The 19,006-nt window shown below is 37.2% G+C and overlaps 1 protein-coding gene across 10 annotated transcripts in view; it reads right to left on the bottom strand.

The window, feature by feature from the left end:
- Window positions 1-19,006, bottom strand: part of HDAC9 (histone deacetylase 9) — a 912,538-nt gene that overhangs the window by 366,036 nt on the left and 527,496 nt on the right. For all 10 annotated transcript variants that reach the window (XM_065939945.1, XM_065939951.1, XM_065939954.1 and 7 more), the window contains 3 exons: window positions 16,879-17,001; window positions 13,888-14,098; window positions 13,003-13,220 (listed from right to left, as the gene is read on the bottom strand). In XM_065939945.1, the coding sequence (XP_065796017.1) occupies window positions 13,003-13,220; window positions 13,888-14,098; window positions 16,879-17,001 (552 nt within the window). The remainder of the gene's footprint in view (window positions 1-13,002; window positions 13,221-13,887; window positions 14,099-16,878; window positions 17,002-19,006) is intronic.

Here is a 19,006-nt window from a genome sequence, read left to right as displayed (position 1 = left end):
TACGCCTGTGTAATCTCGACTGAGGCTCCATCTGCAAAGCACACCCTGTGCCGTTCGTCTGACACCAGGTGAGTTACTCCGGTCGGGAGCCCAGCTGAGATGAAGAAGATGATGGCAGAGCTGCGGCTTCTGCTCCTTTTATCTTCGCTCATTCCCATCTGTCAGTGTGGCCCTGTATTCTCCATGCTGTGTGTGCGTCCTCAGTCGCTTCAGGCAGGTCCAACTCTTTATGACACTATGGGCTGTAGCCTGTCAGGCTCCTCTTTCCATGGGATTCTCCAGGCAAGATACTGGAGGGGGTTGTCATGCCCTCCTTTAGGGGATCTTCCATGCTACTGTATAGCAAGTGTCAGTTCAGTTCAGTCGTTCAGTTGTATCTGACTCTTTGCGACCCCACGGACTGCAGCACGCCAGGCCTCCCTGTCCATCACCAACTCCCGGAGTTTACTCAAACTCATGCCCATTGAGTCGATGATGTCATCCAACCATCTCATCCTCTGTCATCCCCTTCTCCTCCCGCCTTCATTCTTTCCCAGCATCAGGGTTTTTTCCAAATGAGTCAGTTCAGTATAGCAAGTGTACTGAACATTAAAGAAGGCTGCAGGCGGTCCATGACCATTCTGCATATGTAGCACACATATACAGGCTCACACTGGAGATTTTACAGACCAGACAGCATGATCATTTATCCAAATCTCTAATACGTTCAAGTATTACAACTTGACTCTTCAATTCTTATCAATCCATGCCAGGGTAATAAGTATAGCAAGTCCATAATTTCAATGTTTTATATTCCATGTTGAACACCATATATTCTATTAGCAAATGGTGTAAAATTCGTTAAATAACATTTAAAGATCGTGCTGTTAATCTTTACACCTTAACCCATTTAATTCAATGTGTAAGGTACATTGTTTGATATGTCTAGAAGCTAATGTAAGCATAGCGCTTTTGAATAAAATATCTTTAAAAATTTTATATTTTAACTTTAGCCACAGAAATCCCTCATGTCCCCACAAATATTTTCAGAAATGGAATATCAAACTAAGCACAGAAGTATATAAGGAATAAATCTGTTTCGGATAGACATCTGATTTTCTGAAATTGTCAACAAATAATTCAGCACAAGTGTTTGAATTAAACTATGCAAAATGACCTTTGACCCTACTCATCACTTTCTTATTTTGCCTCAGATTTTAAGACAGATTTTCTTGGGGAATGGCAAAAAGACAAGGATTTTTTTTGCTTTTAAATACATGTAAAATACTTCTTTTGGAAAATAAAACCTTTCCCTTAAGCTCCAAGGAAACTAGATTTAAAAATAATGATAAAATTCTGTCTCAACTCACAAATAGATTAGGTACGTACCAACTGTTCTCAGAAACAACATGCAGAGTTTGGAGGGCTTTCAAATCAAGAGGTCTACTTAGAGAAGAACTCTGACTCAAGACAAAATATTCCATGTCATTTTGTGCACTTTAGGGAAGAAATCAGAAGAGCCAAAGTTAAATAACAAGAGAGAAAAACTTTCTAAGTCCTGGTCCGTTATTCACATTAATTAAAAGTCTAAACTGAAAAACATCTTTTCTTGCCAATACTGAAGAGATATAAAATTAATCTAGGGGCCAAGTGAATACTTAATGAAAGTGCGTTCGTTTTTGTAACTCTAAATGACTGTCCAAAACAATGCCTGCTATTAAAACGTCCTTTCTTTGGCTCTTAAAACATCCTAATATTCCAATAACTGAAGTGCTCACTTCCGGAAAGGAGACTAAAAAATTTCCTCCTCCCAGCTAGTTAAAGTTACCCATTTTTTCACTCCGTCAACAAATTTTTATTGAGCACTTGCCACATATGCCAGGACCTGGGAAGAGAGTGGTCAGTTAGGCAAGATCCTGTCTCAAGGAGAAATAAAGAATAAACAACTGAAGAGTGGAACTTAATGTGACAGCGAACAATGAGGAAAGGCGTGAGTGTGCCTAATCTGCGTGAGCAAGGAAGGCCCCTCTGAAGAGGTGAGGTCTGAGCTGAGTATTAACACCACCTGGAGGTTGAACATTCCACCAGAACTGGGACCAGTTCATTTCATGAGATGGGAGGAGACTGACTGCCCACACAGCAGACGGGAGCCAGTGTGGTGGGAGCTCAGCGGGTGAGGGAAGGGAGCTGGGAGACAAGGTCAATGAGGGGCCAAGAGCCTTGTGGGCCCCTGCAAAGCTATCTGGATTTTATCCTACAAAGTATAAGGAACAACTGGGGACTTTTAAGCAAGTGCTTGACACAATGTGATTTGCATTTGTAAAGGATCACTCTGGAAGCTACCTGAGGTTGGATTTAGGTGGGCAAAAGTGGAAACAGGAAGACTGTATTTTGAGAACATAAAATCCCCAGCCAGACTATTGGGGGGCATTTCTTAACTAGAACACAGATGAGCTATTTTTCCTTCTGTTACATCACTGGGTAATTTTATGCCCTTTTATATTACATAATAGGATTTTTTTGCCCTGATAACCTCCTTCCTGATCTTCAGTTGACAGTACACTTTGAAAGTTTTTGTGTTTTTTTTTCCCCCTTCTTTAAGGGTAATGAATAGTGGCACAGTGAGGAGAGGCATGCTACGTCCCTTCGCTCGCCCTTTGATTAGTGTTTTTGGACTGTGTCTCAGAATAGACAAGGTCTCAGAGCCAAGGACCTTCGATCACTTGACTGGTAAACAGCCCCCTTTCTCCCTATTCATCAATCCTTCGCTCTGGTAAACTGGAGAACAGTACAAGTCCTCTTTAAAAAGGACAACCAAGAAGACACCCCGAAAATAAACGCCATGTGAAAAATGCCATAGGCTCAGTGTAGCCAGACTTTTCAATTTTTCAGACAATGCCAGAAATCTAGATTCGTATTTGAAATCTACCTTTAAAGATTGAGTGCTTTTTAAGACACTGGGCAGCCCAAAGACATCAGTTGAACGGAATGGATCCAGTCCATAGACTATCAGCTTCTGACCTCGGCAAAGAAGGCCTTATGTCTCTTCTTGCTTGAACATTCTATGGTTTAGATCATTTAGGGCTGATGTCTACATGCTCTTAAAATACACCATCCTTTCTCTTTCTAACTTACTTCACTCCGTATATTAGGCTCTAGGTTAATCCACTTCATTAGGACTACTCAAATATGTGTGTGTGTTTTATATATATCTGAGCAATATTCCATTGTGTATATGCACCACAATTTTTGTATTCATTCATCAGTCAACGGGCATCTAGGTTGCTTCCATGTCCTAGCTATTGTAAAAAGTGCTGCAACAAACATTGAGGCACATGTGTATCTTTCGACTATGGTTTTCTCAGAGTATATGCCCAGTAGCGGGATGGTTGGGTCATATGGTAGTTCTATTCCTAGTTTTTTAAGGAATCTCCATACTGTTCTCCATAGCAGCTTTATCAACGTGCATTCCCACCAACAGTGCAAGAGGGTTCCCCTCTCCATATCCTTTCCGGCATTTATTGTTTGTAGATTTTTTTTTTAATGATGGCCATTCTGATCTGTGTGAGGTGATACCTCATTGTAGTTTTGATTTGCATTTCTCTAATAATGAGTGATGTTTAGCACCTTTACATGTATTTGTTGGCCATCTGTATGTCCTTACACATTCTTTGGAGAAATGTCTGTTTAGGTCTTTGGCCCGTTTTTTGACTGGGTTGTTTGTTTTCCTGGTATTGAGCTGTATGAGCTGCTTGCATATTTTGGACACTTGCTGTGTGATATGCAGAGCCCAAAACAGTGCTGTGTGAAAACCCGGAGAGAGGAGTGGGGTGAGGGGGAGACGGGAGGGGTGTTCAAGAGGGAGGGGACGCACGGACCCCTGTGCTGATTCAAGTGGAGGGATGGCAGAAACCAACGCAACACTGTGAAACAACTATCCTTCAATAAAAAAAAAAATTTTTTTTAAGACATAGCAAAGAAAAAACAATACACCATCCTTCGTAATTGTGATTTATGTTCCCTAAATGGTCAAAAATTTTACTTTGCCAGGGGCTGGAAGTACGAGCATGGACTGACTACAAAGGAGAACACAGGGCAATTTTGGAAGCTGAGGGAAGAGTTCTATATCCTGGTTGTGGTGATTATGTGATGATATGCATTTGTCAAGAATCATTCAACTGCACAGCAAAAGGAAAATAAATTACAGTGTGTGAATTACACCTCAATAAAAAATTCAATAACACAGATATAAAGAACAGACTTTCAGACTCTGTGGAAGAAGGCAAGGGTGGGAAGATTTGAGAGAATAGCACTGAAACATGCACATTATCATATGTGAAACAGATAGCCAGTCCAGGTTCGATGCATGAGACAGGGTGCTCAGGGCTGGTGCGCTGGGATGACCTTAAGGGATGGAATGGGAAGGGAGGTGGGAGGGGGGTTCAGGATGGCGAACACATGTACACCCATGGCGGATTCATGTCAATGTATGGCAAAAACCACATTATTGTAAAGTAATTAGCCTCCAATTAAAATAAAGTAAAAAAATTCAATAACTAAACATAATATTGTTCCAAATAGAAAAACAAGGTCAGCTTCATGATGAATACAAAGATACAAGAGATAGCTGGAACAAAATTTAGTGGTCTGGTTTACAATAAAGTAGCTTGATGTAATACTGAGAGAAGTGAAAAATGTGTGTCTTAGAAATATTCTACCACTTCCAGACAGCTATTTTCATTAACAGAATGACGAAAATAGAACTTGGTGCTATATAAAAATATAAATACTGTGTTAAATGTAAGGATTTCTTACTATGTTTACAAAGCACTTTCAGAACATCCTCTCATGTAATTCTCACTAAAAACCTCTAAAATTTATAGATCAGAGCATTGGAGGACAAAGAGGTTATAGTTTGGCCATAATGGCAAAAAAAAAAAAAATTAAATAACTGTGCAGGGCATCAGAAACTTCTGTTGAAAAGGCTACCCAGCATTCTAGATTTTGCAATTCATAGGAACTACGTTTTCTGTAGACCTATCTTTGATTAGAATTATCTACTTGTAAGTCTATGAGCCATTCAAGGGGAAAAACATGCCTTTATTTTCATTTCTAGGATGCAGCATAATGGTTGCTAATAAATGTTTTTGGAACATCAATTATTCCATGCCAGGAAATTAATTTTTAGAAGTGAGTTTTTATTGCTGGTTGATATAACTAAGCTGATAGGAAGAGAGAAGTGGTATATTTAGGATGGGAGAGCATAGCCCTGGCATCAATTCTGCCTGAAGGATGGGAATACTCCAGACCATATGACATTTCAGGGTCACTATAATCCCTTAGTTTTCATAAATATTTAAAGAAAGAGAAGAAAGATACAGAAGGGAAAAAAAACCCTAAAATCAAGAACTTACAGGCATCCAAAATCTGTAACAAAGAGACTGCTACACATTCGTGGTTTTCATGTCCACAAATCACTTAGTTATATTAAAAATTCCTTAGTAAGACTTAATTATTTCATTCTGTCAAATGAAACTATTTGTCAAGGTTGGGAAACAACCAAATTATTTAGTTTCCCTCTCCTTTTGAACTCCTGGAATCAACATCAGTCAAAGCACTCACATGATCCAATTCCCCAGATAGCTTTCTTTCCCCTATTTTCTTACCTCCTAGTCATGTCCAACTATTGTTTTTCTCCTTCAATAAAAGCATCTCTGACTAGATTAACAGTGCAGAGTGAAAAGGAAAGGTCGAGGTCCTTCCCTTGGTCTTCAAGTTATGAAAGCAGCACTGGGAACATTTATGAATGTTACACATTAATCCACTGAAATGGTCATTTAGTTTCTTTTCCAAACACAGGATTTCATCACATCTAATAATAAAGCAACAAGCCATTTTCTGTATATTTTAAACCATCAACTTGTAATTATATGAAAAGCTTCTATATGAATTCTCTGTGATGATGTAAGCTGGTACTGCAGCATAAGTGGGGATTTCTGAAGCTCAATACATACCTACAAGGATCTATTTACATTGGGCTAATCATGTCGAAATAGCATCTATTTGAGGGTAAAGTCAAAGTTTCTTTTATAAACCTCTATAGATAGATAAATAATCTAGGAGGCTTTTTATAGTTATAAAATTAAGACTGCTTTTCAATGCCTGCTAAAGTTTTTGGACATACTATCCATCTAATGGGCAAAATGTAATCCTAAATTGGTGATTAAAGACTCTGCATAAAAACAAGCTGTCATGTGGATAGAGAGAAATTAAACCTGACAACAGTAATGCCGACTTTCCTAAATGAAAGCCCAGTTCAAGTTTCTACTCATCCATTTTTCAAAACTTAAAAAAAGGCATTTTCCAACCACTCATAGATGAGATGCCAACATTTGCATTTCAGTTGAACCTGATGAAGTCAGTTGACTTTCAGCTTTAGGCTTGCTCAGAACTCCTGTGAGAAAACGTCTGCCCAATCGAAAAAACATAGCAAAGTTACAACACGGGAGAAAGGAATGAAGCATGCCTGGGTGTAGTAGTTCTCTACTGCAGCTGGTTCTCTACTGCGTTCACACCGCACCACTGGAAAGTCAAGAGAATATCTGGAAGTACCACCACTGAGTCCATATAAAGACACTTCCAAGGGAGTAACCAGAGAGAGGACAATGTGTAGAGAACTAGGAATCAAGGTCAGGAAATGGATTTCTTCATCCTGGCAAATCCAAACCAATACCTAAAAAATAAGATGACCTTCCTTTTTGTTGGTTTGTTTGCCGTGTTTTCCATTGTAAGTTTCCTACTTTGGGCAAAAATAAAATTAGGAAAATCTTGTCTCCTTGGTGATAAATAACAACACTGAAAATCACTGGCCCAAGTTTAGGTTAAGGACAGGATTTTTTGTCAGACAACCTATGCTGGCATCCCAGCTCTGTCCACTACTAACCTAGTCATCTTGGTCAACTTAGTTACAAGAGAACTAAGAAGAAAATTAACTTTCTTCATAGTGAAAAAAAAAGTGTATTATAGTTTGAGGAGATGATACACATAAGAATGCTGGCATGGTGTCCCAGCTCAGGGAAGAGCCTATACAGAGAAGAGAGCTGGCACCATCTAAAGGAACCTATCCTTAACCTATCCTTAACCTATCCTTCCTTTGGAGAGGTGCAAGTTGTGTAAAAGAGTGGGAGGAAAAGACACACTAGGAGAAACAGGTGTAGCAAAAAAGCAAAAATTGGTACATAGTCCTTATGTAATTATTCGCAAAATTTTCATCTTTCAAGTAAGGCATGGATAGAATTCACCTTGTTAAAATAAACTAGTATGAAGTGTGACTTCAAAATATTTTTGGGATTGTAAATGTCTATGTATTGTTGTTCAAATTAATCTTGGGAAAATATGCACTTTGCTCAAAATTTAGACATGGCTTTAGGGACGCTTTATAAGAAGAAATATATGCACACACACAAAACCATGCTATGTTTGTATGTGACTACAGGCATGAAAGAATATTCCCCTCTAGGCTGTTCTGGATGGATTACTGGGGACAAGAAATGAGTATGAATCATGAGGAGTTAAGGAGAAAATGTAACATTTATGCTAGAAAATTATGTCAAGAAAAGGAATACAATAGATACTACTCAAATAAAGGGTCAAATTCTCTTCCAAACCTGATGAACGCTCCCCATTAGCTCTGTACCAGCATTTGAGCTTAATTATATTCATGCCTTGCATGTCAGACATAAAAATCTACCTGTTTTAATAAGGGCAACGCAGGACATCTGCTCAGCCTCCCCTTTACTGCTCTTGTCTTAGATATATTTTTATTATGATAAAATAGCACTCATGTCAAAATGCCTAAGTATCATAGTAACAAATATATAATAAATACTTATATCTAGAGTGAACCTTGACATGTATAAGATATGATCTCATGATTTGTGTGGGCTTTTTTTTAAAGTGTTGGCTGATATCCAGTCATAGGAATGCTTAAGATATTTATCACAGAGCATTTTAGAAAGAGGGAGGGAGTAAGGGAGGGAAAGAAAGAGAGAGAGAGGGAAGACAGAGAGAAAGAGAGAAAAGAGACAGAGACAGGGAGAAGGGAGAGGAAAATATATAAACGGTACACGATAATCCTGCGAGAAACTACACAAGTCTCACACTTATTTCCTTAAAGAAAATAATTTCCTTCCTCATGTCCTCTATCCCGATACTTAATACACTGTATTGCTATTTATGGAATATTTCAGTTCCCTGCTGCCATAGTAAGTTCCATGAGGACGCGGAATGCTGTTTTCTGACTGCCTGAAATAGTGCCTGGTACTAATCAAGTAAGAATTCAGTAATGATTTGCTAAGTGGATACTTACATAGATTCGTGTTGTGTTAGTTGCTCAGTCGTGTCAGGCTCTTTGCGACCCCACGGACTGGAGCCCACCAGGCTCTTTTGTCCATGGGGATTCTCCAGGCAAGAATACTGGAGTGGGTTACTGTTCCCTTCTCAAGGGCATCGTCCCAACCCAGGGATGGAACCCAGGTCTCCCACATTGCAGGTGGATTCCTTACCATCTAAGCCACCAGAGAAGTCCATGAACACTGAAGTGCATAGCCTATTCCTTCTCTAGGGGATCTTCCTGACCAAGGAATTGAACTGGGGTCTCCTGCATTTCAGGCGGATTCTTTACCAGCTGAGCTACCAGGGAAGTCCCTTGCATAGATTATGTCATTCAAATAAGTATTGAAATAAGAAATAATTTTCTTAAAATTTCTTCTCATACAGATTTGACAAGATGAATATGAAAATCACAGATATTAGAAAAGATAAAAAATTTTAGTTAAAACAGAAACAATTAGGCAGCAATCAATGCTATTAATACTATAACTAAGAAATAATTCAAAGAACAATGTTGTTATTTGGAAGGGGGACAGAGATCTATGTCAAATTTTCTCACAGTAGAGACGCCTGAATGTACTTTGGAAAATTTCTATGTGTCATTCAGAGTGATGTGACTTGACATTGGCTGTGGTCACAGTACTCCTTCAAAAATCATAAAAATGTCCAAGCAAATGTGGTATTTTGTTTTCACCAGTCATAGTTTTTACCAGAAAATCTGTGGCAATATTAAAACTTGAAAAGGGTTCAGAAGAAAACTACCAGTACGCTCCTAAATTTTTGTTTGCTGTTTTGTATTTAAAAGGAAAATTTTATTTTAGAAAACCACTTTTTTTCCAATAAAAAAATTAAAAGATACTGGCAAAAGTAACAGTCTTCTTTGATCCTCATATTAAAAACCTTTTCTCTAATGTTTTTTTAAACATGAAGGTACTATATACTAGCAATAAAATTGTTTAGATGCATTTCCTAATGTTTCAAATGTCTCAAAAAACAAAACAAAAAAAAAAAAAAACAAGAAAACAAATGTTGTAAGCCATGATTTTCTTATGGTTAAGTTTCTCAAAATGCTTTCAGTGAAAACAAAATATACCAACTTATAAGCAAAGATAAAACAATCTGACATTTTCCACTCATTTTTCTTTTAGCTTGTCCCATTCTTTTCTGGTAGATATAGCAATACAAATACTATACAAACCCACTCTAGGGATATTTCTGCTAAGCTATTAAGCACTTAAAACATACTTACATGAGCTTTCGCATCTTATGACACACAAATTTCCCATGTAAATGTCATTTAAGTAGTAGGTAGCAGGTAGGCAAATTGTTTAGTGTGCTTAATAACATTTACAGTGTACGGTTATAACAAATATGACTGACTGCTTTCATAAATGCATTCAAATAACAGCAAGATATGAGAAAGGCTTTAAAATTTAATAAGTCGATCACTATACAAACTGCTCTGAAAAAGTATACTGTTGCTTCTAATTCTTCTAAAGATTATTAGCAATTTAAATCAGTTATTAAAAATTTCATACCAGGAAGGCTAATCATATTTAATATGATGTAAATTAAGAGATAAATCTGCTTATTTTTCTTTCTTCTCACTCCATTTTTCCTCAAAGTTCCTAAATTCCTCAAAAAAGAACCATAAAGCAAATTGGAGGGAATAAAAGGAAAAGACATATAAAATATGCCATCTATACACCTATATCTGCATATGTGCCTATATTTCCTGCTGTAGTCAATATCACAAGAGATAAGGACTAGGTGTTTATGATGCTAACTATTTGGGTGTTTGATGAGTCACTAAAGGTTTGTCCATGATAACAGAGGGGGGCAGAAGATATAAACTAAAGTTTCTGTGGTTATTTCTCATTAATGGTTATTCTACATGGTACCCATAAATATATTATTGTGCAGAAACCTGTTTTCTTTCGGCATCTAATTTTGCCTTCTCCTGACGTGAAATAAATGTTGTCATTACCTCATGGAAAAGGTGAACAGTAGCGATTCACTCATTAGTGCTTCTATTGTGGATACCATAGAATGGGATGGAGTTCAATATTTATTTAAGAAAATTCCTCTCTATTCCCTTGGACAATTGAGGACAGGTGAAATATTTTCAAAATCTGGAGAATACCCAGTGTGCATATGCCATCTTGATTCTTGATTAAACATATGGAATACATACAAGGAGAAAAGCCAAGGAGAGACCTGCTTGAGTAATCTAAACACCCAAGTTGAGAGAGGTTAATATATAAAGATCAGCTTTGTACTTTGAAGTTTTCTGGGCTTCATTTTGCCTAATTAAGACAAGATTTAATAATCAAACCACTGTACAAACATGTAGTATAGGTTTGTTTCTAATTTTGGGAGGAATTCTTAACAGAGTCCAAGGAATCAGCTCCACATGGAAGAAGGTCTCTGATAAGATTTGCTTTCCTCATTGCTGAAATGCAAATGCCTCCTTTCCATCTTAGTTTCTTTCATGTGACTGAGCTTAGCATCTGCCTGTCAAAATCTTGAGTGTGATACTAAAATACAATGATTCCATCCAATATTAACATACCACTTGAGTTTGAAGCAGTGGGAATTCTAGATCATAAAAAAAATGTATTTCAAAATATTCTTAAAGGTATTCATAGAAATCATCTGTAGATGGTGATTTCAAAGGGATCAATTTACCTAATATAAATACACCTCCATATAGTTCTAGGAAATAGAACAGAGTAGCAGAAAGTGTATTCACAATCAGATATTATTTTTCTTCCCACGGACAGAGAGGCCTGGCAGGCTACAGTCTGTGAGGTTGCAAAAGAATCGGACATGACTTAGCAATTAAATAACAACAACTACTACTTTTCTAAATGAATCTAATTCCAGATCAAAATATTGTGAGGTGAAAAGTAAGAATTCCCAGCCTTTCCTTTCACACTGGATAATGTTTCAAGAATACCTGGTAATTTTAAGTTGTGCTAATATACCACAAAAGAAACAAATCAACATAACTCTACCATAACACAGTAAATGTGCAGAATGACATTGAGGACAAGGAGTAATATGCCATTATACAAGGAGAAAAATCAGTTCTCCTCTGACAAGACCGATTTTATCTAAGATAATTTGATAAATTTAGAGAAATACTGAAGCAATAAGATAGGCATTAACCTGATGATATACTAATAGAAACAGTCTGAAATATAGTGAAATACAATCTGCAGTGAAGCAAATAATGACGGGAGAGGCAGCTGGCACTCCCAGCCATCCCCACCCAATATATACACATACACGTCATTTGTGAACACTGCAAAGGATTGGGTTGGGGGAATTTGTGTTCAGTATCACGCTCTTCAATCCATGCTACCTTCATGTCTCTGCCTTGTTAAGGTGGAGGCCAAAGATGAGAAAACATCTCTAATCCCATCTGCAATAAGGTGATCACATGATAAAGATCCCCTTCTCTTACTATCAGAAGGATGATTAGACCTCTGCCCATGAGGTTTTGTTTCATTTATGCTCAGTCGCTTTAGTTGTGTCCGACTTTTTGCATCCCCATGGACTGTAGCCCACCAGGCCCCTCTGTCCATGGGATTCTCCAGGCAGGAATACTGGAGTGGGTTGTCTTCTCATCCCCCAGGGGATCTTCCTGACCCAGAGATCAAACTCGCATCTCTTATGTTTCCTGCAATTTCAAGCGGGATCTTTACCACTAGTCCCACCTGGGAAGCCCTGTTTTGCTTATATCATAATATGATAGTGCACTTACATACTTAGCCAATTTTTAGCTATCCATTTATCAGTAAACAGAACATTGTTTCTCAATATAATGCCTCTATTAGTTATTTGTAGGTAATATAGAAACAAAGGAGAAAGGATAGAATTTTGATATTCAGGACCTTTCATTTTCCAGGAATAAAAGGATTCTCCTTTGTAAGGCTACCATAGCAGAGAGCAGTGGCTAAGCACTGTACGGACCAGTTTTGCTTACAGATTCATTGAAAATGCTCTCCCGGCCTGTGTGACACATTATATTAGAATGACTGTCTGTGGCTGCCTCAGCAGGAGAGCTCCTGAGGGTGTGCTGTGACTCAGGCCTCCGCTGTCCATTTCTGACACAGAGAGAATACCACAAGCTGCCGAGAAACTGCTTCAGCACTGATTGGACTAAAAGTCGGACATAATTTAAAAAACAAATGTAACATGGATACATACAAGCTGCTGAGAAACGCCTAACTGGCTAACCTTGGCATAGCTGCCAGCACCTGTGCAAACTTCAACTCTGCCTCAAACCTTTACTGCAGTAACAAAACATGGGGCTCTGCACACGCATTCCTGTATGTGCTGCTGCATTCAGACAGTACTCAGTCAGAAAAGACTTTCCAATCTAGGACCTGAATTTTGTTACAAATCTAGGACCTCAACTTTGCTACAAATGTCCTATGCATGCAGTGATGGAGAGGACAGTGGTACTGTGACGGTGTCTTTGAGCCCTGACAGCAGGGCCAGGAGGGCAGTCTCCAGGTCATTGTGATGGACACCAACACTCTCTCCTGTGTGCCCACATCAGTGACAACAACCCCAAATTCGGCACCGGTGGCTGTGGTGTGTTGACATGGCTTGGGAACTTACCTTGTTCATGTGGATCTGCTGCTGGTATTGCTTCTGCTTCTCCAAGAACTGCTGGTGCTGCTGCTGAATGACCAGCTGAGCCAAGGTGCTCTGAGGCAAAGGTGCAGACTGGGTTCGATTCAGGGGTCTGTGTCGGGGTAATTTGTGGGTACCTCTAATGCCGGGTGAAATTCTCTCTTTTGTTGCCAAGGGAGACTGAGGATGTAAGGGAACTCCACCTGAAAAAAAAATATATATATATATATATATATGTACATATATATAAAGAGAGGTACTTACAGAGAAACAGACATAATTTAAGAAAAGACAAGAAACTAAAGAAGATAGCTATGGGATAATTTTTATGAAAAGTAGTATACTATTGGGCATATATCAGAAGAAGGCTAGGTTGGGTGTGTTCATCACTCGGTCTTGTCCAACTCTGCGACCCATGGAATGTAGCCTGCCAGGCTCCTCTGTCCATGGGATTCTCCAGACAAGAATACTGGAGTGGGTTGCCATGCCCTTCGCCAGGGAATCTTCCAGACCCAGGGATCAAACCTGGGTCTCCTGCATGGTAGGCAGACTCTTAACCATCTGAGTCACTAGGGATGCCCAGACTGGGCAGGGTGGAGGCAAAAATGCCAACGCATTAGGCAGATAAGCATCTGATCAATGACTCATCCACAGTCCACTCTGATATATCTGAAGGTTAAATAAGGTGAGTTTTTTTCCACAGATCTAGAGAAATAAATATGGGTAACAGTCTTTTCCATAGTACTAGGTATCTGCCTCTGCACGACAATGTTAATTTTTACTAGGTCTTGAGGCAAAGAGACATTACGTTGGCTTGCTGATAAAACAAAAGTCCCAACATAACCTACAAATGGTACTACTTTAAATTACCAGCCACAAGCAGTTTTTGCTGTCGCATTTGTTCTTTCAATAACAGATGCTGCAGGAGAGCTTGGTGGCTGCTGTTGGGCTTTCCCTCCAAAGTGACGTGGGGATGGCTTGAAGATGCCGGGATGCTGCCCCCGTACTGCCCAGGCAGAGGAACACCTTGCCTGAGAGTCTGGGTCTCACACTTCTGTTTTTCCTTGAGTGAATTTGAAGCCTGTGTCAAGAAATAATAAAGATGTTAATCCACTTTCATCCATATGGGTCATTAGGTCTGTAAATCATTAGACTGGTTTCTCATTCCATAACTTCCCCTGCCACCAAAAAGCCTTATGTTACCCAATGGCTGAATAGGGAAAATGGACAACAGTATGTCTTTTGAACTAAGTGAATGAACATGAGAGATAAAAAAAAAACAAAGCTGGAGCACTGGAGAGAGTTTAGTATTGCGTATCATTGTACTGAAGCCCAAATAAAACTTTTTTGGAAAACATTAAAAATTATGTTTATTTTAGGCTTAATAACTGGGAAGTTTATTTCTAAAATATTTTAACATATTGCTTAAGTAAAAGGTATATTAGAAAAGTAAAATTTATTCAGATTGCTAAACTCATTACTATACAATGGGACTTAAAACCTGGATATAAAATGGTCTGTAATTGGGAGTTTCAAGCAGAAGGGACAATTCACTCTTTATATGTCCTCTAATACATTCACAGAGCTGTGGGTGTTCAATATTTAATTTTTAAAATAAAATTCTTGAGATAAGTCAATGAAAGATTATGTAAAATATGAAGAAATTTTATTTAAATGTGTATTTTATATTAAATCATAACAGAGTCCCAAACCTCCAAATATTGAAAATGACACTCCAGATACTTTTGTTTAATAAAATAAACTACAAGTGAAATTAGATATCACCTAAAATTGCTATTAAGAACTTGAAATATATGATAACATAGTAATAAGGCAATAATAATTATATCATCAATAGTAATAATGAATTCTCCTAGTCAAAGAACTTAATGAATGGTGGTCATTTTGGTATTACAAAAGCAGAGGTCTAATACCTCAAAATTATGTGGCATGTTTCTTTTCAAAACTCATGTTTCATCTTTCAAAATTGCTGTGCGCCAGGGAAGCAAAGCAATTTTCAGTGATGGGGAAATTGAAGGACAAAGAGGTAAATGGTTTGTCTTAGTCACACAACAAGTCGATGCAATGTTTAACCTAGAAGTAATTCCTTCTCCTGGCTTCTTCTCCTTAAAATTTCCCACTACTCAGTGGGGAAATAGAATATTAGAGATCCCTTTGCCAAAGCAATGCCAAGCTTGAAAAATTAATTATGATAGCTTCATACACAGCAAAATGGAAGCAAAGAAAAATGAAACTTCAGTCCAAACCACACTGGTTTATTCATCCAATGGTACCAAATGGTATTATCATTGAAACATTTAATAGTCTGGCTTTTAGTACTTGGTGCTTTGGAGAAAAATTCTCCCTGACCACATTAAAAGTAGTGTATTTGTGTTAGCTGGTAGGAGTGACTTAGAATATGCAAAAAAAAGTAGAAAACTTATATGTCGTAAGCTTTTGTGTTAGTATTTGCTCATTACCAGAAGAGACAGAAAAAATAGGAACAGAAGAATATAACTTCTTTTGAAAATAATTTTTAATAAGTGAAGATTTGAAAATATCATCCATAAATATTTTTTATTTCATCCCTAATTTCTTTTTCCTTTTCACTAGTCAATTGTTTACAAATGCTTCATGTAGAATTTCAAGGGCATGGCTAAATTCAGTGTTTTTTTAAGTCTGTCTTCTTTAATCCCCAGATATAAAACAACATCCAAACTTTGCTTTTTCCACACTTGTATAAGATTACTGCATCACCTAAGATAACATTCTACTCTATTACAAAGATCAAATATAATAAATTATCTCTTATATAGATTTGCAATATGTATTGAACATAATCATAAAATTTATCATTTAAAAATGTCACCATAAGCATGAATGTGCATAAACTGGCATACCATAGGATAGGGTTTATATTCTGCAGTCACAAAACAGTCAACTCTTTATAATTTCCTGATGTGGGCATATTGTAAAAGATATGAATTTGACAAGATGGACTTAGTGGAAGACTTGCCAGACTCTTGAAGCCATTTAAAAATTGGCAAAATTGGTGCCAAGGGTTGGAACAGATTTCTCTTTAAACTGAATGTATCATATGACCTCTGCCTAATTTAATTTAATAACTTTTCACAGATAAATTATCCAAGTTTAAAAATCTTTTACTATGACTAAAATTTACATTATTTTAGAGAATATGTGTGAAATATAATTATTGCTGTCTCCTGTTAGCTGGACAATTACCTCCAAAAAATCCTACTTCAGTTGTTGAGACTTTTAAAGTAATTGATTCACTCTGAATTTCCAAGGAAGAGTTTAATATTGTTCTCAGAGAGGTTTTCCAGATATATATTCTCCAGTACCACTGAGTCAGGAATCTAAATTCTCAAAATAAAGTCATTCACATAATAAACTCTTTAAGCATGCTGCTGTGCTTCAGACACTGCCCTCTCAGCACTGGCCTGAGTTGAGGTCCAGGTCTGCTACTTTCTGGGCTTGTGATCCTGGACTTTTATGCATTCCAAGTCTTGGCTGCTTCTTCTGTTAAAATGTGGTCTGTAATCTGTTTCATGGGACGGTTGTGTAGAGCTAGCAAAATAATATACCTGGAGACTGCTTTCTTTTTTAAAAACTACAAAGCATTATACAAATGTTAGTTATTATTTGTATATATTATTATGTGAATCAGTATGATTCTTTAATGTGAGGTCAAACTGAGTATCTTTCAACAACTCGGCCAATAGTGAAGGAGAATTAGACTACCAAGTTTCCCTGAAGTCTAAATATACAAGTAAAGAATGAGTGGTCCCCTAGGAAAATAGTCCTCGGGCTGGTTTAGGCCAATGCAGGGTAATGACTTACATTGAGCTGGGTTGACACTGCTGGAAGACCCAGGGTGATGTTGGGCAAAGAGGGAGAGGTATAAAGACTGAGCAGGTTCATGGAATCTTCGTGAATTAGAATGCGTTGCTGTGAAACCATTTTCTATCAAAAAAAAAAAAAGTGAAAGGGGATTCGCACAATATTATAATATCACAAAGTTTACTGTAATGTTCAATTTTAGAAAATAGGTTTTATTATAATCTATCAAAACATTTAAGTATTTTAATGAAGAATTCACAAGTGTTTTATGACTTCTGTATCTAAAAACGTTAAATGCAATAATTAAATTAAAATTTTATTCATCAGATATAATTGTAATATCTGAAAAAAACGTTCTAATTCATTTTGAAAAAATTAATTTTTAAATTTCTACTTTTATGGAATATAATCAGTGTGTTTGTCATCAATTGGAAACACACAACAATTAAATTGAGTAATCTTTATGAGTATAAATAGATTTTGTGTTACTGAGTGATGAATATGTATGTAATGCCATTATAATCATTATTCTTATATGGATTAAATAGCATTTTACTGATGGAAAAACACACAGGAGAAAATCTTAGGTTAAATATTGCTTTATTGGACTTCTATACTAACTAATCATATCATTGTTTAAAATTTGTGAATAGACAACTCTGTGTGCTGTTTTTAAGTCATTCATATTCAGAAACTAAAGTAAATGTGAGAATGTTATGAGTTCCCTGGGTCTCACTAGTCTTCATTTACACTGGAATACCTTGAACATTTTGGCATCATGGTCCTTTTTACAACAAATAACCTTTTTTTTTTAATCCAATACCAAGAGTCATGTTTTCCCACATGTGGCCTAATATGGTTGCTTGAATTACATTTTCTGTTTAACTCTTGCTTCCCTCCCAGAACTCTTATACAATAAGAGTTACAAAGGTCTTATTCGACTAAGGAACTCTGGCCTGATATGGTCCCCAAGGGAACAACATCCTTGAAAAAGAATACTCCATGTAACAGTATGACACAGTGACTGCTTTCTTCCCAAACAAAAAGCATATGGGACTCCAATAAGAGACCACCTCCAAGAGGGATATTGCACACACGGGCTTTGACTAAAGTAAATATAATAACTTGTCAAGTATGTTTGGGGGAGCTGTAGATTTTTCCCCTGGACAAACCTGGGATATCAATTAACTGGGGAAAATATCATGTGCTAATACAATGCAACCTCAGAATGTCACTGAAGAGTGATGCACCACCAAAACACAGGATGTTATTCCAAAACATCACCTCAATCATACGTTTGTTTGGAGATGAGTCGTAGTCTTAACATAATAAGAGCAGAGGGCTAAAGGTGGACTCTTCTCATTGCAACTTGGAATTCCAAACTAACTCAGAGTTTGTTTTTTCTTAAAAGAACAAGTCAGATATTTGCTCATGAAAAGCAAGAAATGCACTGAAACTTTTAATATTACATTGAGTTTATATGCAAGCCTTTACAAAATTAAAGTTGTTGAAAACCCATGAAGATTGTTGGAAAAGATTTTATCATTACAATGTATGAGACTGCGATTTTATTTAAGGAGATACCAACAATGGTTATATATTTGCTCTAATTTAAAAAGCCAAGATTCATAAGACTGGTTTTGCTTATACTATATGCTTCTACCATGAATTTAAAGTATAGAATATATACCTGAATGCAAATAAAAAAGTATATGAGGAAGCAAAAATACTTTAACAAGCTTATTGGCAGCAAACAGGCATTTATAATAAAAGGGTATTTCATCTGGTTATCTGTATTCATGGAAGACAAATAAATGTGGGGAAAAATTACTTTAAATCATGTACAATACTCATTCAAGGTTATATATGTATCCCACAGCACAGACTTGACATGCACTATGCAAATGACACCAAAAGTTACCACAACCTCACAAAACAGGTTATCTTTGTTTCCCAGACAGAATTTGTGTGACATCTTCCCACATCATCATAGGAAGCAAATCTATACCAAAGTGAGAAAAAGGTTTCTTCTCGCATGTAATAACTGCAGTAGCACACTGGCTGCTCACAGGAGCTTTTGACTAAAGTGAAGGGACTAGGGAATGTCCATACTCTGAGAGTTCAGACC

Source organism: Muntiacus reevesi, chromosome 6 (assembly GCF_963930625.1).
Source record: "Muntiacus reevesi chromosome 6, mMunRee1.1, whole genome shotgun sequence".
NCBI classification, from domain to species: Eukaryota; Metazoa; Chordata; class Mammalia; order Artiodactyla; family Cervidae; genus Muntiacus; species Muntiacus reevesi.
The sequence above is the reverse complement of the archived record's forward strand: the minus strand, read 5'-3'. Positions and strand labels throughout refer to the sequence as shown.